Consider the following 21,175-nt stretch of genomic DNA (forward strand, 5'->3'; position numbering starts at 1 on the left):
AGGGTGCAGTTCGCGGTGCTCAAGGCGCTTCAGAGCATTGAGCTGCCAGTGACACCGGCTCCCATACCGGTTCCAGAGGCCCCGCAGTCGGTTTTAGCACCCTTGCTGGAGCATCTGATGTCCTCAGAGCAGCCCTACCAATGCAGCCGGTGCCCAAGGGACCTTCATTTCCTCAATGGCCACTGATGCCCTCCACTGGGAGCGATCTCTGTCCTCGGGTCCTCCGAGGAGGAAGAGACGGATGATGCAGTGGTTCCGAGACCATGATTCCCTGAGCCCCCCCTGCCTGGCCCATCCGGTTTCTCACGTCTGGTCCCCTTGATTGCAGAGGAACCATAGATTCCCACGGTACCCCTGAGGCTTCCGGAGCCCAGGCCAATACCCCTCATGGACCTCATCCGCGGCATGTAGACCCTAGTGAAGAGGAAGGGCCTTGCGACCCTTGGGGAGATGATTCTACAGAGTTGTCATCTGAGTATTCAGACAACTCCCTCTCGGAGCCCTCCCTGCTGGAAGAGCAGTGTCGATCACCCCTCCCCTCCCCCCCCGAGGATCTGTCCTTTGCAGGGTTTGTAAGGACTATGCGGAAGCCATCCCCTTTCATCTGCTCACGAAGGAGGATGCACGACACAAAATGCTGGAAGTAATCCAGTTTGTCGACGCTCCTAAGGAGATCGTGGTGGTTTCCATCCATGACATGGTCAAGGACCACCTCCTCTGGATGTGGAAGCATCCCATTTCTGTCTCCCCCCATCAACAGAAAGGCTGGTGCTACCTATTTGTGCAGCAGGCCATGGGGTTCGACAAGCAGAACCTCTCCCGTACCCATGACTCCGCCCCCCCACCCACCCCCGGGACGAGAGCACAGGGAGCTTGATGCCTTGAGCAGGAAGGTCTTCAAGGGCACTATGCTGGTGGCCCGCATTGCTGCCTATCAGCTGTACATGACCCAGTATATCCGCAACCTCTGGAAATGAGTCTAAGACTTTACGGAGGGCCTGCCTCAACAGTAGCAGGAGGCGCTTTCGGCTATTGTTCTACTGGGCCTAGATGCTGGCAAGCATGAGGTGCGGTCCACCTATGATGTCTTCGAGACAGTGGCCTGCATGGCCGCAGTGGGCATTTGTGCCCTGAGGATGGCGTGGCTCCGAGCCTCTGACCTCTAGACCTGCACAGGTGAAAACCTCTTCAAGGATAAAGTGCAGGATGCGGTAGCGCAACTGAAGGATCATCATGACACTGTTCAACAGCTGTCCTCCAGCGCCTCCGAAGACCCATCCTCGGCCAGGAAATCCTCCAGGCCGGGATCCCAGAAACCTTTTTACAAACAGCGGCCGCCTGAGCTCATATGCCATGCACTGGTTCTAGGGGCCATCCTCGCCAGCAGCAAGTGCCTAGGCCCCAGCTGGCACCCCAGCCAGCCCCAGCCACGGACTTTTGATTGGCGGCGAGGGAGCGGAAGTCAATTGACCGAACCCCCGATGCCGGATTCCCCAGTAGGAGGCAGGCTTCTCAGCTTTGCCCATTGCTGGGAAGGGATCACTTTGGACCAATGTGTCTTTTTTGTTACCTGTCAGGCATACTGTCTCAACTTCAGCCAGCTCCCAGGGACCTCTCCCCCTGTCCATCATGGGGTTCATCCGCCCAGCAGATCATACTTCAAACAGAGCTCTCCGCCCTTTTAGCAGCAGGCGTGGTAGAGCCGGTCCCGTGCTCCCAGCGGGGCCAAGGTTTCTATTTGAGGTATTTCCTTATTCTGAAAAGGACTGGCGGCTTGTGCCCCATCCTCGACCTCAGGGCACTGAACAAGTTTCTCACAAGAGAAAAGTTCAAGATGGTTTCTCAGTGTACGCAGATTCCTCTCCTCAGAAGAGGGGACTGGCTCTGGTTCCTTGATCTCAAGGAGGCATAAGCTCACATAGCCTTTTTCCCCAGCCACAGGAAGTACCTCCACTTTGTGGTGGGCATGGCTCATTACCAATACAGAGTACTGCCCTTTGGGTTGGCTTCCACCCCCTGCGTTTTCACCTACTGCCTGGTGGTGGTGGCAGCCTATCTCAGTCATCGAGTGGTACATGTCTTCCCATACCTCGATGACTGGCTGATCAAGAGTGCCTCCCGGATGGGGGCCCTGAGTGCTCTGGCTCTGACATTGCAGGTGCTACAGACTTTGGTGTTCGTTATCAACTTCCCCAAATCTCATCTCTGCCAGTCTCCTCAGCTGGACTTCATAGGGGCCAGGCTGGACACAGCAAGGGAGAGAGCGTTCTTGCCGAGGGATCGAGCGCTTGCCGTTGCCTCGCTGGCCACCTACGTCCCCCAGCAGCCGGTAGGTGTCCGCCCGCCTCCTACTCCACCTGTTTGGTCACATGGCGGCCTCCAACCATGTTACCCCTCTCGCTTGCCTGTGCGTGTGGAGGGCTCAGTGAACCTTGTGGTCACAATGACAACAGGCTTCCCAGGTCCTCGAGACTCCTGTCGCAGTCATGGATCCTCTGTGAGTGTCTCTGTTCTGGTGGGAAGACCTCTCCAACTTGGAGAAGGGACTCCCCTTCCAGACTGCTCTGCCTCAGGTGGTCATATCCACCAAAGCCTCTCCTCAGGGATGGGGAGCCCATGTGGATGGTATCCACACGCAGGGTCTCTGGACCGCCCGCAAAGCCCACTGTCAAATAAACTTCCTGGAGCTTTGGGCAATCCGTTATGCCTTGTGGGCATTCAGGGACTGGTTGTCACACAAGGAAGTCCTTATCTGAACGGACAATCAGGGGATGATGTGGTATATCAACAAGGAGGGCAGCACGGCTTCGTTTCTCCTCTGTCACAAGGCGGGGCAAGTGTGGGCCTGGGCCCCTTCACAGGGGGGATGTCTCTGCGAGCGACATACCTACTGGGTCACCTCAGTGTGCTGGCGGATCCCTTGAATCAGTCTTTCAAGCCACATGAGTGGTCCCTCAACCCGGAGGTAGTGGCCGAGCTGTTTCGCCAATGGGGTACACCGGATGTGGAACTCGTCACCTCCCTGCACAATCACAAGGTGAGCAGGTTCTATTCCCTGGTGTTTGGGGATGGTCATCCGGCCTGTGATGCCTTCTCCCTCTACTGGGGGAGAGGCCTGCTCTATCTGTACCACCCTCTGCCGCTCCTCTTGAGGACACAGATGAAGCTTCAGCAGGACAGGGGGACCATGATACTCGTAGCATCCTCCTGGCCCCGACAGGTGTGGTTTCCGCTTCTGTAGGACTTGTCTGTGCGGGTACCCATCTGGCTGGTGACTGCACCCTATCTCAACTCGCAGAATCAGGGTGTCCTGCGCCATGCAAACCTCCGGACATTGGCCCATAGGCTTGGATGTTGAGCGCGTAGTCCTTCAGCACTTGGCACTCTCAGACTGCGTCTGCCAGGTTCTGGTGCCTTCCTGGACACCTTCCACTAGGAAGTCCTACAGCTTGAATTGGAAAAGATTTTCCACCTGGTGCATGAGACATGGTCTAGATCCTTTCTCATTGCCTCTTTCCCAGCTGTTGGACTACCTGTGGTATCTTTCCAAGTCCTGACTTCAAACCAGCTCGGTCAGGGTTCACCTTAGCGCTGTCAATGCTTACCATCAGGGTGTCAATGGCACACCCGTTTTGGTACAACCTTTAGTAGGCTGCTTCATGCGGGGCCTCCTCTAATTGAAGCTCCCCCTCGGGCCTCCTGTTGCATCCTGGGACCTCAACATTGTCCTTGTATGTTTCATGAGCTCTCCATTTGAGCCGCTACATTCCTTGGATCTGAAGTTCCTCATCTGGAAAGTGATTTTCCTGGTAGCGATTACTTCAGCTTGTAGAGTCAGTGAGCTTCAGGCCCTGGTTACGTACCTGCCATACATGAGGTTCTTCCATGATCGTGTGGTCTTGCATACACATCCTAAGTTTCTGCCTAAGGTGGTGACTGATTTCCACCTCAAGTCAGTCAATAATTTTACTCACATTCTTTCTGAGACCTTACTCCCATCCTGGGGAAAAGACTCTCCATACCCTAGAATGCAAGAGGGCCCTGGCTTTCTATTTAGATTGCACAGCCAGACACAGGCAGTCTACACAGCTCTTTGTGTCCTTCGACACCAACAGACTGGGAACAGTAGTGGGTAAACAGACCTTGTCTAACTGGCTGGTGGACTGCATTGCTTTTTGCTATGCACGGGCAGGCCTTCAGCTAGCTGGCAGAGAAAAGGTTCACCCTGTGCGGGCTATGGCAATATCAGTGGCTCATTTGCGTGCAGTTGTCGAAATCTGTCGAGACCCAACCTGGAGCTCTCTTCACACATTTGCGGCCCATTACTGCCTGGACAAGAATGGGCGTCAGGACAGTGCCTCTGGTCAATCTGTCCTGCGCAACCTGTTCCAGACATGAACCCAACTCTTCGTATTCATGCCTCTTTTGGGACCCAAACAGTCGCTACCAACCCACAGCGCCGCAGTTGTTGTGCCCGTTGGCACCTTGTTCGGCCGCTGTTGGTCTCTCCTGTTAACAGGGAAAATCTGGAGCGTGGTATTCACCCACGTGTGAGGACTACCATCCTGCTTGTCCTAGGAGAGAAAGCGCAGTTGCTTACCTGTAACAGGTGTTCTCCTAGGATAGCAAGATGTTAGTCCTCAGGAATTCCGCCCGCCTCCCCACAGAGTTGGGTTCTCCTTATAGTTTGTTTTGGGTTTTTTTGCTCTTATTTTCATCTATGTTACGAGACTGAAGGGGGACCTCGCATGGACGTGTGGATAGCAGAATGCTGGGCATGCTCAATGTGCTAGTCAAAGCTTCTAGAAACTTTGACAAATGTTTTCCGTGCTGTGCTCCATCGGATGATGTCACCCACATGTGAGGGCTAACATCCTGCTGTCCTAGGAGAACATCTGTTACAGGTAAGCAACTGCACTTTCTCCTTTCATCAGGATCCTGCTGATTCCCTCAGGCTATTGGAAGAAGAACTTATCCTCACTGATCTGTTCTTTAAATGAATATTGCTGTGGTTCAGATATTTGACAGAAAATAAATATAGAACTAATCAGAATTGTTTCTTTTCTTAATTAGACTTTTAAGGTTCTGTTGTGTGTTGGTGCTATGTGCACGCAACAGATGATATTCTCAAAGCCAGAATATGTCTGTTAAAATGAGTGGAAAGTTCCAAATGATATAGTTAAGGCCTGTTCACATCAAGATTACTCTGGGAGCTCTAACGGATTTTCATTTTGTAGTTTTTAGTGTTCTTCATGGACAAACAGGATGAATCAGTCAAATGTGGCTGATGTCTTTTTCACTCAACACCCAAGCTCTGGAATTTGTTGCTAGAGGATGTGGTTAAGGCAGTTAGTGTAGCTGGATTAAAAAAAGGTTTAGATAAGTTCCTGGAGGAGAAGTCCATTAACTGCTATTAATCAAGTTGACTTAAGGAATAGTTACTGCTATTACAAATATTGGTAGCATGGGATCAACTTAATGTGTGAGTACTTGCCAGGTACTTGTAACCTGGATTGGCCACAGGTGGAAACAGGATGCTGGATTTGATGGACCCTCGGTCTGATCCAGTATGGCAACTTCTTATGTTCTTATGACAGCACAGTGTTCAGAATGTTTGCTAGCTTGAACTAGAAAGGCCTAGAAGCCTCTCCGTTTATGTATGGTCAGTACCACGTGCCGCAAGACCCTCTTCATCAGTATTTTCTGTGGACTGCGACATATTTTTCCCATATCGAAAAAGTTTTTTTCAAATCTTTGGTCATGAGCCCCCTCAGTTAAGGTTTTATTCATATTATCTAATTGACACTTTAGCCTTCTTACTGAAAAGGCATGAGCCTATTGTTTAATTTTTATAATGTAGTATTTCAGTTTGGCTCACAGTATATTTCCCTCAGTGACTGACAAAAAAGCCATAGGGTTTAAATGGTTCCCTTTTTGTAACTGTAAAATGTCTGTCACTGATCACAATTCTGAGTATATATGCACTGCCTCAGTCTTGAATATGATCTATATTGTTTAATTTTCTTAGCATCCAGTCAGATGGATCCAGAACAAGTGGGTTATGCACCTCTACCAGCAGATGGAGACGGAGCAAAATGAAGTAACAGTATATATGCTCCTGCAGTGATATCAGTCTGCCAGAATTCTCCATGTCCAGCAGATGGTGGACGAGCATCTCCCTTCTGGGGATAAAAAGAAAGAGAAATAAGGGAAATCAATTCACTCCATTCTTCTGCGTTGATACCAAAAGGTATCCAGTTGAGAATTCCTGAGGTGATTTTTGTGGTCCCTCAGATGAATCCTTTGTCCCGTAGCTGTTTTTTTCAGCCAGCATGAACTAAGCTGTTAAGCAGCTGAAAGGCAGCAGGTGCAGGAAGTCCAGTGCAGTGTTGACTACAAATGCCCTCTTTCCCCGCAGCTGGAGACGGTCTCTGTACTCAGCCAGGTAAGGCTGAGTTCAGTTAAGTTTAAAAAAAAATACAGACACAGAGAAAGAGGGTTCTTTGCTATAGGGCTTCCTCCTTCCCCTGGTCTCTGTGCTCAGTGTGCCATTCTGATGTTCATCCTGTTCTGCGGGAGGTCGAGGGACTTGGGCAGCCTTGTGGGTTGAGCAGCCTCTGTAGTCTAGGCCCCAATCTGAGACTTTTTGGCTGTGCGCTGCGTGGTGGACCTCAACAGTGTTTCACATGCTTTCTTTAGGCTGCCCGCTACAAGATTGTCTGGTGTGTGCGTCTAGCTGTGCGTCCAAGTTTTGCATCCAGTTTTTGAACGCTTAGGCAGGCCTAGTAGTCTGTGCATCCTAGTTAAGCGGCACCTTACGTGGCTGTCCATTTACCTGTGCGCACAAGTTGAGCGTTGCTGTGTGCTTAATTTTTTACTGTTCCTATCCTAGGAACGCCTAGGCATTGGGATGCCTAGATGTGAAATGCCTAGATGTTGGACACCTAATTTTTGGAGGCCTAGAATTTTTGGACACCTAAAAAAAAAAAATAGATGCAAGCTTCCAGCTACCAATAAGTGCACTGCCGGTCTAATGGTGCCTATATATAAGAAACCTAAGTGCTTTTCTCTTTGTACTGCCTGTCATATTCGGTCTTCTCAACCAGGAGTGCCTGCTGACTTGTGCCAGTACTATTTGGAGGCTCAGGGAGTATTATCTTCCTCTGATTTCACTAAGTCTGTTGTAGGTATGGGTAAAGACTTTTCAGGTGGGATGCCTGATTTTGGAACTCCACTAACTGGTTCTTCAGCAGGGAAAGGCAGCTCAGTGAGTACGCCTTAGGTACCTCCTGGTCTGGATAGTTCTAAATTTTCATGGGTAGAATTTTTCCAGATATTGCAATTCTTTCTGCAATTGCAGTTGTCAGCCCTGTTCAGTGCTCCCAGGGCAGAGTTGTAGGTGCAAACCTTGCCTGGACCTACTGGTACAAGTGCTGGGGTACTCCTAGAGCGGCAGCCGGACTACCAGATAGAGATCCAGATGATGTCGCCGATCTTGACTCTCTTGAGGATGGTTTAATTCCTCCACGATTAGAACCATATAGGATTGTGCTATGATTCTTCTATGGAGATGAACGACCGGCCCTGATTTCCTAGACTTTGGGAGTACCTGAGGTACCTGGGGAGTACCTGGGGTAGATTCCGTGTCTGAGCCAAAGAAAAATCCCATTTTGGTTTATCTGCGTAAAGCCTCTTGTTTTTTTCCCTGTGATGGAGGCCATTCAAGAATTGATTTTTTTTTTTTAATTCTTTATCAAATTTTTTCAAACTTGCATTACACACAAGATTTAACTTGTATACAGAAATAATACAGAATATAAGAAAATTATTTAACTATTTATATCCCAACTATTCATATCCCTCAAAATATTCAGTATCAATCAAAGGAAACATTAAGTGAACACACTGATTCTTTCAGAGCGACTCTAAAGTAACATATAAATCAAAATTTATATTATACTATAAGAAAAAGTAAGATTCTCTTCTAATTACTTTCAGCCTGATCATCAATTCCCAACAAAGATCTAAGGTGGTCAGGATTAGTGAACTGGTAGTTATGCCCTTTATATTTTATAGCACATGTACATGGATATTTTAACAAAAAATGTCCCCCAGCTTCTATTACATCTTTCCTATAAGCTAAAAATTTTTTCCTTCTAACTTGCATGTCTTTAACAAAGTCTGGATATATCCAGACTTTCTGTCCGTAAAAAGTTTCCTCCCTATTCCTAAAGAAAAACTTTAAGATAATCTCTTTATCCGAGACCAGTGCAAATGTTGTTATCATCGAACCACGATTTTCAATCTTTAATTCTTCCTGAGATTTCATCAAGAAATCTGTGAGATTCATAGATTTCTCCTTTTCTACATTTTGCAGGCTAGCTTCCTGTTCTTTCCCTTCCTGATCTAGTTCTTTTCCTCTGATCTTTACTGTATTCTTCAAAAAGAAGGCTCTTGCAGTAATAGGCATTCCTTGTTCAGGGATTTTTAATACCTGTTTAACATATGATCTAAATGATTCTACTGGACTTATTTTGTCCAGCTTTGGGAAATTTATAACTCTTAAATTTAAGACTCGAGTATGGTTTTCCAAGTATTCAATCTTTCTCTGTATTTCCGTATCTGCTTTAATTTGTAAATGCTGAATTTTCTCTACCTGCTCCACTCATTTATCTATATCATGAATTTGTTTTTGTTGAATATCTAATATCTCAGAGTTCTTTTTTACTACAACATTGGTCTCCTGAACTACATCTGCAAGTTTCATAATAGAAGAATCCAATTTTGCAATATAGTTCCACAATGTTTCCATAGTAACAGTTCCAGGTTTCATCTCTATATGCTTGATTTTCTTTTCTACAAGACTATTCCCTTTTAGAGAATAGGATGTAATTTGTTCTTGTTTCTTATCATTCTTTGGTGTACTCCCTTGTTCCGGAGTAAATGAGTGGACATTACTATTATCCAGTTCTGATATTGTCTGTGATGTTTGTAGACTTTCCTGGACATCTTGATTTTGTTTAGGCGTTCCTGGTGATAATTGGGGACTAACCCCATTTTTACCAGGCGGTGATGGCATCTCAGGCGCCCCTGGACTTAACGAGATGTCCTCTGCCATAAGGGGAGATTTTCGCCCTAAATCTTCCCCTACTGTGACCCCCTCGACAGGGGTTGTTTGAAGATTATTTAACCACTCAGGCATAAATCTTTGAGTATATTCTGTTGTGCTCCGCGGCCGTGGCACCCCACGACCGCGTCCCCCTACCTGACTCTCAGTGCCATGAAAGCCCCGGGGGAGGGCTCCGACTTGGGCCTGTGCTGCCCGCTGCAGGGGAAGCCATCCTGCTTCCCCCAGCGGCGTGTCTCCTCCACCGGGGAGATTAAAGATGGCCGCCGCCATGGGATCCAAGATGGCCGTCATCAACTCATTTGCATTTAAAGGGACCTGGTCCCTTTAACTAGACTCACCTGCTTCCAATGATCCAGAGCAGAGGAAGTATATAGGGAGGCTTCCTCTGCTCATTCCTCGACTTGGCATGTGGCGCAGTGCCTAAGTTGAAGAGACCTTGATCCGAAGGTTGAAGGCAACCTTGATCCGAAAATAAATAAGATCAGTCTCCATGGAGGAAGTCTGCAAAGCCACAACATAGTGCTCTCTCCATGCATTCGCATCACTCTTCTTTTTGAACAGGGATAGCTTTGGCCTGACTCTCCTGCAAAATCTTTTTGAGGTGTAGAACCCAACTCCATTCCTTCCTAGTGCTGCTTGTTTTTGCTCCAGGCTGCTGCTCATAGGAACATAAAAAGAGAAAAGACCTATTACCAAGTAAATCAGTTCTGTGACTCCATTTCTACAGATAAGTAGGATGACTTTGTGTCTTGTCATCAGGTAACAGATATAATAAGCACCTTGTGTGTTTTGTATATGATGAATTTGACTCAGTTGTGCACAAAGCTGAAGCAACCTGCAGATTATGATGACTGGCTCTACACAGAATTTAACTCTGTGCACTTACTGCAATGAGGAGAAACAATTTAGTAAAAACTGGCTTTATTGTAGAATTATTTTAAAATTATTTTAAAATATACATATTGGCATAGGAAAGCCAACAAGTCCACAAACAAAGCACATCTCATTCATCAGTTACAAATAATTAAAAGTAATTGATAACCAGCAATCAGTTTCCAAAAGCCAATTAAGCAATATTTCCATCAGTTCATGGACAAGAAGAAAAATGGGTTCACAAAAGAATTGCAAAAGGGGACTTTTCTCTTCCTTTACAAAATGTTAAAAAATTCAACAACCTGGTTAAATGCAAATGGGAGCAATGTATTAAATGTGTCTACTATGTTTCTCTCTTCAGTAATAATTTCTCTTAGATTTTCTTGTACATTAAAATGAACCCAAAGAGAAAAATAGGCCACAGTTAGTCAGGGGTGACAATTTTTTCCTTTAAAATTGGCTAAACAGTTCCAGTTTATATAAATTAGCATACTTGTTGCATGACAATTATATATTATAATTTTCTCATTTTTTTGGATAGATTTGAAATTCCAGAACCTGAACCAACTGAAGCTGATAGGATAGCAATGGAGAATGGAGACCAACCTCTCAGTGCAGAACTGAAAAGATTTCGCAAAGAATATGTACAGCCTGTGCAATTGCGGTGAGTGTCACAAAGTATGTTGCTAGTCTAGGCATTAGTTTAACCCAGTAGCTTTTGGAATATTCTAAGGACAAATATCCTATATTTTAAGGCTGGAACCTCTTACCAGTCATTCTTAAAAGAGGGGGGGGGGGGGGGGCAAAGGAGGTCACTAGTGGCTGTGCCCCTGGTGCTGTAATTTTCTGTTCCTAAAGTATGTGGCAGAGTCACATTTTTACATTCTGGTGCCCTGCCTCAGATGAATAACCATGAGCACCCTACTAGGGTCATCCTTTCCTTGGGACAGATAGCTTTGCTCATAAGTTTACATACCCCTGTCAGAATTTGTAAGATGTGTAGCATTTTAAGAAAACATGAGTGATCAGACAAAACATCTATTATTTTTAATGTTTCAAATTTAACTATTATGCATCACAGAATAGCACAGTCATTAAATAAACCAAAGCAATAAGGGAAATAATAAAATTGTCCTGTTCAAAAGTTTGCATATATTTTGCAGTCTTCTGTGATAGTTGTGAATGAAGCCCTTTATTTTCTCATGTGGTAAAGCTGCTCATTTCTCTTGGCAAAAAGCCTTCAGATCCTGGAAATTTTCCATGTCTAGCATGAACTGCATGTTTTGAGTTTTCCCCAAAGTGGCTTAACGATGAGGTCAGGAGATTATAATGTGCACTCCAGAACCTCAACTTTCTTCTACTGCAGCCACTGAAGAGTCAAATTGGACTTATGTTTCAGATCATTGTCATGTTGGAAAGTCCAAGTGCGCCCCATGCACAGCTTCTTGGCTAATAAATGCAAATTCTTCTCTAGTATTTTCTGATAAGATGCTTTCATCCTGCCTTCAAATTTTGGCTAAATTCTCTGTGCCACTGTAGCTCATTCTCTGCGTGCCCCCCTCCCCCAACAGCAGAGATCCATCTCCATGCTTCACGGTAGGGGTGGTGTGCTTCTCTTCATAGCATTTGGTTGTGATCATAAAGTTCAATTTTGGTCTTACCACTCCAAATTATTTTGTTCCAGAAGTTTGAGGTTTCTATAGGTGCAGTTTGATGCATTGTAAGGAGGCTGTTTTGTGACATTGGTGCAGCAATTGCTTTGCATGCTGAAACATCCACACCACTTTGTTTCAGAGAAGCCTGTATTTCAGCAGAAGTTGTGGGTTGTTTTTTTTTTTTTTTGGCATCTTGACAAATTTTCCTTGCAGTTGTCTGACATCTTTCTTGGTCTATCTTTTTTTCAGGTAGATAAGCATCTGAATTAGCTATGCTGTCTGGGTACGTCTTCCGTGCCACTAGGTGGCAGAGCTCTCTCCAAGTCTAGTAAAATCTTTCAGCTAGGAGCTCCCTCTTGCATGTTGCCAGTATTGCCTCAGGTTCTTCAGTCAGTTTTTTTCCGCACGACCATTAGCCTCACGGAGCTCCTCTCTCCTGAGAGAAACTGAAAATTATGAGGAAAAAAGTTTCAAAAAATTTGACAAAAGTTAAAGAAAAGATCACAAAATAACAGCAGTTTTTAACATCTCTGAGATCTGCTGAACGATGCCTCATCCAGGCTTTAAATTTTGCTCATGTGGCTAAATTGTCTGCCACAGATGGCCATTCATCTTGTTACCTCTGTCTTGGATCTCTTCATGATCAAAAGAACTGTGTGGACTGGGAACGTATGTCCCCATGAGCTCAGACACACTTCTGAAGCCTCTGTTCACTCCTCTCCAGGTCCTAAGTGAAGACAGAAGGACCCGTCATCGAGGAGAGCTTCTTCAGTCAAACTCCCCAGGTCAGGACACCCTCCTGTGACCGCTAGCCGAGAATCGGTTCAAGGAGCGGGGGATGCGTCGGTGGCATCGCGGCCACGTGCTTCACCGATGTATTCGACTACATCGACGCATCGATGCTCTGGAGATGAGAGCCAATGCCATATTGAAGCGTGGTCTTACTGAAGCATCAACGCATCGACGCAAACCTCATACTGCGTCGAAGAAGCATCGACCGGACGCACCATTGATGCATTTGACGCATCAACACAGAGAAGATATTGACACAATCTGCTTCAAGCGACATACCTGCGATGCACCCCACTCCTGTCGACGCACTGGGGGTTCCCCCAATGCAGCCGACTCCTAAACTTCCAAAGAAGCATCATTCTGGTCATAAAGGGAAGAAACCAGTTTCAACACCCTTGCCAATGGAATCCGAGGGCGAGTTATCACAAGTACACCTTTCGGACACATCACTATCATCTGGATCATCGTCTTCTGCTTCTGTATCATCCATTGGTGCACAGATTCCAGGAAATGTTTTGCCTTTACAACCACCATTAAGGACCGCACCATTTCAACAACCATCTACATCGGCATTAGCAACACAAGCAGTGTCTCAAATCACCACTATTCTTAATCAATTGTTAGTCGGTAACAACATCGACTGTACCACCTACTGGTCTTCCACAACAATCCTTATCTGTTCCAGAAGATCCAGCATTACCTGGTATGGCGCCAAAACGCCTCCCACCTTCACAGTTACCAATTACAGAAAACATTTCGGATTCAGACACTACCTCAAACTCCTCAAGGGGTTACCCCACTGATCCGCCAGACTTACCTCCACAACCTTCTTCCCCTCAGGAGGACCTCATTCTCAATTTATTGAGAAGGTTGTTCAGATATTAAATGTTGAAACCAAGAGGATCCCGGATCCCTGACAAAAAAATGTTGGGCATCCAGAAAATATTTGATGTTCCCAATGAGCCACTGGCTTTGCCACAACACCAGATTTTAACATCCTTAATGGAAAAAGCATAGGATACTCCTTTATCCACCCCCTCCCCAATCATCTCGGAAAGTGGATATCAAATACCAGATGAAGGATTCAGCCTTTCATGCTGCAGTTCAACTTCCTCACCAATCGGTCGTGGTTGAATCTGCGATGCAGAAAGCTCGAAGGCAAAGATACATTCTAACACTCCTCCAACTAAGGAAAATAAATCCCTAGATGAATTTGCTAAGAAGTCCTTCCAATCCGCAATGCTCAATGCCAGGATTAAAAATCATCAGTTTTATATAGCCCAATACTTATTTGAGAGCCTACAGGCACTAAAACCACACCTACAACAAGCATCTCCAGATGACACATTACCTATTCCATATTATAACTTGGAAGGAAGGGTTAAGACATCTTTTAAGACTGGTGCATGAAGGCTTCGATATATCAGCTAAATCTTCAGCAAATGCCTTAGCAGCATGACGTCTTGCGTGGTTACGCTCTAGTGCTATTCGTGATGACGTCCACGACAAGCTCACTAATTTACCTTGTCGCCTGGATAATTTGTTTGGAGACCAGTTTACAACTACCATTGCAAAGCTTAAAGAACAAAAAACAGCGGTCCTTTCTTTAACAGCACCTCAGCATTCCACCACAACTCGACGTCAATACACTGCTCCTCCTTAAAGGAAACCATCTTTCAAATCTTATAAACCATATTATAAACCTCAAATATATTATCCACCAAGTCAACAACCATATCAACCAACAGCACCTCGTCAGCGTGCAAGAAACCCCCGTCAACCTAGAAAAACAACCTCATCCTCAGCCAGCAAAACCCAATCAGGTTTTTAAAGGTTGTTCTGCCACCACCACCACCAGTGGGAGGGAGATTATCCAATTTTCTTCCAGCTTGGACCAAAATAACATCAGATCAATGGGTACTATCCATAATACAGCACGGATATTCTCTCCATTTCTCCTCCCTTCCCACCCTTCCACACCGAATCCATCAAAAAGCTTTCGCATCTCACAAATCTCATCTTCTGCAAGAAATACAACTTCTCTTACAAAACAATTGCATTCAGAAGATACCTTAGCCAGAAAAACAGCTAGGGTTTTACTCCCAATATTTCCTAATTCCCAAGAAATCAGAAGGTCTACGGCCAATCTTAGACCTCCACTGACTCAACAGATTTCTTCAAACAGAGAAATTCAAAATGACTTCTCAAATCCATTCTCCCTTTTCTTCAGCCCAAGGATTGGATGGGTTCACTGGACTTGAAAGATGCTTATGCATACATACCAATGCATCCCAATTCCAGATGTTACCTATGTTTCCAAATGGAAAAGCAACACTTCCAATACAGAGTCCTTCCATTTGGTCTTTCCTCTGCCTCATGATTATTTACCAAATGCCTTGCAGTGGTGGTGGCACACTTTCGACTACAGGGCTTGCAGATATTCCCTTATCTAGACAATTGGCTGATAGTAGCAGGCAATCAAGCACTATTACGAAACAATCTTCTTCAAACAATTTCATGCCTAGACACAATCTAGGTCTTCTCATCAACTACGAAAAATCAAATCTAGAACCCACTCAGACTTAGCAGTTCATAGGAGCCCTCATAGACACAGTCCAAGACAGGGCATTCTTGCTGCATCCGAGAGTGTTAACTCTCTCAACGCTAGCTACAACTCTTCTTCGCACTACGACTGTACCAGCGTGCCAGGTCCTCACTGTTCTTGGACATATGGCTGCATCCGTTTATGTAGTTCCAAATACGCGCCTCCATATATGCCGCCTCCAATGGGGATTGAAACATCAATGGGACCAATATCTCCAACAATTGTCAAACCCCCCCCTCCCCATCTCATTAACCAACAGTATGAAACAGGATCTGGAGTGATGGATACTTTCAGAAACCCTGCAAGCAGGCTCCCCCTCATGCCCATTACGACATCAGATCATACTAACCACAGATGCATCCCCCACAGGATGGGGAGCACACTTGAACCACTTACAAACACAAGGTCAGTGGACTTCATATGAACGGACACTGCACATAAACCTTCTGGAACTACGAGTGGTACGTTACGCCCTTCGAGCCTTTGAAAACTTCCTTCGGGAAAAAATTATAATGATTCACACGGACAATCAAGTTACAATGTTTTACATCAACAAAGGAGGGTCCGGTTCATGGAACCTATGCAAGGAAAATGTTTAGATTTTAGAATGGGCCTATTGCAGGCTCATCTCCCTACGGGCGACTTACCTACCAGGCATTCACAATTCAAGAGCAGACAGACTCAGCAGGATTTTTCACCTCCACGAATGGGAGCTAAACCCAGAAGTGACCAGCCACATATTCTCGATTTGGGGTCTCCCATCCATAGAGCTCTTTGCAACAAAAGTCGACACAAAACTAAAGACCTTTTGCTCAGTTTACCCGAGCCTACACAGACTCGCTCCAGTTGCCTTTTTAATCAGTTGGACACACAATGTACTGTACGCATTTCCTACGATACCTCTCATCGCTCAAACGATTCAGAGGTGCATCGAAGACCAAGCGGATCTAATACTCATAGCACCGGCATGGCCAAGACAGCCATGGTACAGCTACCTCCTGCGCCTATCAGTCTGCAATCTAATGCCTCTGGAGGATGCGATCGCCTTCTTACACAGGACAACGGATCACTGCTACATCCCCTTCACTCTTCCCTACTCCTCACGGCATGGAGATTGAGAGGCTCGCATACCAACATTTGAACATCTCTCCTGCTCTCCAGGACATATTAATATCCTCAAGGAAACTTTCAACAAGGCTCAATTACCAAAGAAATTGGACTCACTATAACACCTGGTGCTTATCCACAGGAACAGACCCATTCACTTGTTCACCAGAACAACTTCTTTTTTTTTTTTTTAATTTATATTTTATTAATTTCAAATTTCACAAAGATACAACTTTGCTTGAGAAACATGATACATATACATGTTAACAAGAAACTAAAACATATTTCAAAAAGAAACCATATAACTTTTATCTTAGTATCCATTAGACCCCAAAACATTTGGGGGTGGAGAAATTTTTAAGGAGATAAAACAAGAAACAATTATAGGAAAAATAACCTAGCGGGTTACATAGCTATATTCCATTTATTTATGTCTTTTCACTGGTTCCAATTGCTGTTCTCTGTTTCCTTGATTCTATGAGTTTTTTTAACTGTTCTGGGGCTGTAAAGACAAAATTATCTCCTCTTATTTTAACTAAACATTTAGCTGGATATCTTAAATAAAAGGAAGCCCCAATATTTAGGGTTTCTTGTCTCAGGGCTAAGAAGCCTTTCCTTCTCTGTTGAGTGATTTTACATAAGTCAGGGAATATTCTTATTGACTGACCCATAAATGGGTTATTCGCTTTTTTGAAGTATTTCTTCATGACTGAGCTAAGATCAAGTTCAGTCAGAAAAGTAACCAACAGTGTAGCTCTTTCAATGATTTCATAATGGGATGATTCGAGGTAATCTGTGAGATTCTCAAGGTCCATCGGTTGTATTTGTACTTGAGACTTCGCGTTGGTTGGCAAAAAATAAACCTTGTCCATAGGTGGGGTTTGTTCAGAGGCAAATTCTAAATTTTCTAGGAGATATCTCCTCAACGTAACACGGGGTAATTCCCCCACCACTTTGGGAAAGTTTAAGAAACGCAGATTTAAATGTCTGTCTGTTCTCTATGAATTCCACCCTCTTACTCAGATGGCAGTGGACCCAAGATGGCGGCGGGACCCTAACACTGCGCTGCTCGGCGTTTTTTGTTCTCTTGACAATTTCCTTTAAATAATCGAAATGCCGGCGAAAAGGAAGGGGAAAACAAAGACCTATCCCTCCGAATCCCCTACCTTAACCGGGCAGCCGACCATCAAGCAGTGTTTGGAGACAGCTATTAAGCAGGGGCCAGGAGGTCCGGCTGTCGAAGGTAACGGAGGAGAGTTACCTTCGACCTCGGAAGATGTTTCCCTGAGCCCAGACGTCAGACCTCCGCCGCAAGAGCGAGAACCCCAGCAGAAGTCAGCCAGCCAAAGCCCTGAAATGGTGACCTTGGATTTGGTCTTGGAGGGAGCAACTGCTGAGATTGATCCCGCTCTAAGAATGCTGGAATCCTCAACCGGAGAGAGAGATGGGTGTCCGGCGGAGGAAACATCTGCGAGCGGAGGAGAAGGTGAGACGCTGAAAATTCAGCCAACCTTTGTCATGATTCCAAAACCAGCAAATGTTACCCTTGATTCTATTTGGGACGTGTTGAAGAACATGGGTAATGCTGTAAATGATTGTTCAATGAAAATAACAACTCTGTCTCAACAAATGGAAATAATTTCTAACAAAAATAATGTTCAAATAAAAGAAAATCAGGAAAATTTTGTGAAAATGGAGGAAGATATAAAGGTAATAAAAGTGCAAAGTTCACCAGAACAACTTCTTTCGTACCTTCATCTGCTATACAGTGCCGGACTTTAAGGGTACATTTAAACGCTATCACAGCTTACCACATTCTTCTTAATGGAGAGCCTATTTCATGTCATTCTTTAGTTTCGAGATTCATGAAAGGAGTACTGTGCCTACATCCACCTTCACAGAAAGCACCGGTGCCGTGGGATATTAACCCAGTTCTCGAACAGCTCAGGCTTCCACCGTTCAAACCTTTAGAAACTTGTCACCTTCGTTACCTTTCGTGGAAGGTACTCTTTTTGGTGGCATTAACTTCAGCAACTTTTGATGGCAGGAAGAGTTAATGACTTACAATTTTAAGTGCAACAGAAAAATCTTTAAAAAAAATTTTTTTGCATCTCAATGGTGGGGATTATTACGAGATTTGAACAGTTATGACCTATGATTATATATAAGGCCGAGTTGAATTAGGCGAAAGCCCTTACGAGGAAGCCTATTATGATGGTCATTTTCAATATTGTTTCATACATTTGTGCAGCGTCGATAATGCAAGAGATTTGGTGATGAGTACTGGGTTATTTTATATTCTATTAACTTCAGCAAGACAGATAAGTGAACTACAAGCCCTGGTTCACTACCCTCCTTATCTTCAATTTCACCATGACAAAGTGACCTTGCGGACACACCCAAAATTTCTTCCAAAGGTGGTCTCCAGTCTCCTACGTTTCATCCAAAACCTCATCACAATGATGATAGGAAACTATATACTATAGACTGTAAATGTGCACTGGCTTACTACAAACAGCGCACAGATTCTCCCACTAGGCCATCCCAACTATTCATTTCCTTCAATCCAAATTCACAAGGACGTCCAGTAACAAAGAGAACCTTATCCACATGGATATCCAACTGCATTCAGTTTTGCTATCCTCAACTATCACAGGTGTTACCTGCAATGCCTAAAGTATATCAGGTACGAGCAATAGCAACTTCAATAGCCAACCTCCATGAAGTACCAATCATAGATATCTGTAAAGCGGCGACATGGTCCTCGTTACACACTTTCACATCCCACTATTGTTTGGATAAACAAGCAGAGGATGACGCATTAATGGGACGGACTATCCTTCAGAAGAGCACAAGTTCCACTAAACCGAAGCCTTCATAGGAACTGTCCGCCATTACCTATAGTATTGAGCAAATCAAGCACTATCAACATAACACAAATGCTCAATACTTCAGCTGGGGACTCCCAGACAGTATGGCTAATTCAGATGCTTATCTACGTGAAAAGAGCAAGTTTGCTTACTGTAAACGGTGTTTTCCGTAGATAGATGAATTAGCCATCCTGGCCCGCCCGCCTCCCCAGACAGTTCTATCCTAACTTACTTGCTTTGATCTGACTCAGGAACCTGAGGCAATACTGGCAATATGCAGGAGGGAGCTCCTAGCGGAAAGATTTTACTAGTCTTAGAGAGAGCTCCGCCACCTAGTAGCATGGAAGATGTACCCAGACAGCATGGCTAATTCATCTGCTATCTATGGAAAACACCGTTTACGGTAAGCAAACTTGCTCTTATTAACAGAGCCCATAATTTTCCACTTCTTGAACAGTACTGATTGGCATTTTCAAATCTTTGTATATCTTTTTTATATTTTTTTCCTGATTTATAAAGTTGAACTATTTTTGCTCGCAGAGTTTCATGGAAGGGAGAGGTGGAGGAGGGAGGCTGAAGGGAGAAAAAGGGGGTTGGGAGCAGGAAGAAAAGGAAGAGGCTGAAGCAGGGGCGGATTGAGGGAAAATAGTGGCCCGGTGAATTTTTCTCCATGCTGGCCCATGGGTATCCAATTACATATACAATGTAATTTACATATATAATTTACATATATATGTACACACCCCTATATTTCGGCATGGTCCTCCTGTATCAACACAGTACTGTTTGCCAAAACTCAAAGAATAACAACCCCATCTATGAAAAAGAATACCATAAATATTACACCAGAATCTAAAATATCAATACACCTATCAGGAAAACAGAACAGACCAAGCTACTACAGATCCCTACATGCTAAAAGAATGCTTCATCTCAGTCTGCATGCAGAACACAAACTCTCACCAAATATAGAATAAAGCCACATAAAGTATAAATAGAAATGTGCAGACAAAAACTAAACTGTAAAACGTAACACACCAGACTCTATACAGTGCAACAATGGAAAAACAAAAATGTCACCATTCTTCATGAAACAATCAATAAAATCAAGATATATAAATCATGAATCATAATTATAAAATCACACTAATAATAAAATTTTAAAACAGCTGATGAATAGAATATCCAATAATTTAAAGACTCAAGCAAATTTTGAAACCTTTACCAAACACCATTAAAATATTTCAAACAGCAGACACATCACATACTACCCAATAATTAAAATGGTAGTCGGTCAAGAAAAATGAACTTAAAAAGCCACCTTTACTTACCCTCTCCAGCAGTTCTCCTACTTCTTTCCCTTGCAGGCCACACCAGAAGCAGCAGTAGCTGCTGAAGCTGTCCTCATGGTCCTCTTCCTTAGGGACCTCAACCAATCTCTTCTCTCTTTCTCTCACACACACACACACACACACACACACCAGTTACACCCTCAAGACCAGTTTCTTTCTCTCACACACCAATCATCTCCCCAACCAGTATCTCTCTCTCACACACACAAGCACACACATACCACTAGTCATCTCCCTGATCAGTCTCACACATACACACGTCACCTCTCTGGGCAGTCTCTCTCAATCACACAATGCTCTCGCTCCCCTTACTTACACACAGGATTCATCACAATGCTCTCGCTCCCTACTTACAAGCTCTCAATCACACACATGCCCTCTCTCTTACAGCCACAAGCCAGCCAAAAACATGTTCCATCTCTCTCTCGCACACACGCATTGACTCACACAAGCACCCTCCCTGACTCACATATACACCACACACACAGAAGTACCATTCCTTTCTCACACACAAACACACACAGAAGTACCGTTCCTTTCTCACACACACAGAAGTACCGTTCCTTTCTCACACACACAGAAGTACCGTTCCTTTCTCACACACACACAAGCACCGTTCCTTTCTCACACACATATACACACAAACACACACAGAAGCACCATTCCTTTCTCACACACACACACACACACACACACACAGAAGCACCATTCCTTTCTCACACGCACACACATACAAACACACACAGAAGTACCATTCCTTTCTCACACACACACACAGAAGTACCATTCCT

The 21,175-nt window shown here is 44.7% G+C and overlaps 1 protein-coding gene across 4 annotated transcripts in view; it reads left to right on the forward strand.

Annotated features, from left to right (window-relative positions):
• The window catches only part of SOS1 (SOS Ras/Rac guanine nucleotide exchange factor 1), a 1,044,495-nt gene that overhangs the window by 668,265 nt on the left and 355,055 nt on the right, over window positions 1-21,175 (forward strand). For all 4 annotated transcript variants that reach the window (XM_029594364.1, XM_029594368.1, XM_029594365.1 and 1 more), the window contains one exon: window positions 10,545-10,667. In XM_029594364.1, coding sequence (XP_029450224.1) covers window positions 10,545-10,667 — 123 coding nt within the window. The remainder of the gene's footprint in view (window positions 1-10,544; window positions 10,668-21,175) is intronic.

The sequence above is a fragment of the Rhinatrema bivittatum genome, chromosome 3 (assembly GCF_901001135.1).
Source record: "Rhinatrema bivittatum chromosome 3, aRhiBiv1.1, whole genome shotgun sequence".
Taxonomy (NCBI): domain Eukaryota; kingdom Metazoa; phylum Chordata; class Amphibia; order Gymnophiona; family Rhinatrematidae; genus Rhinatrema; species Rhinatrema bivittatum.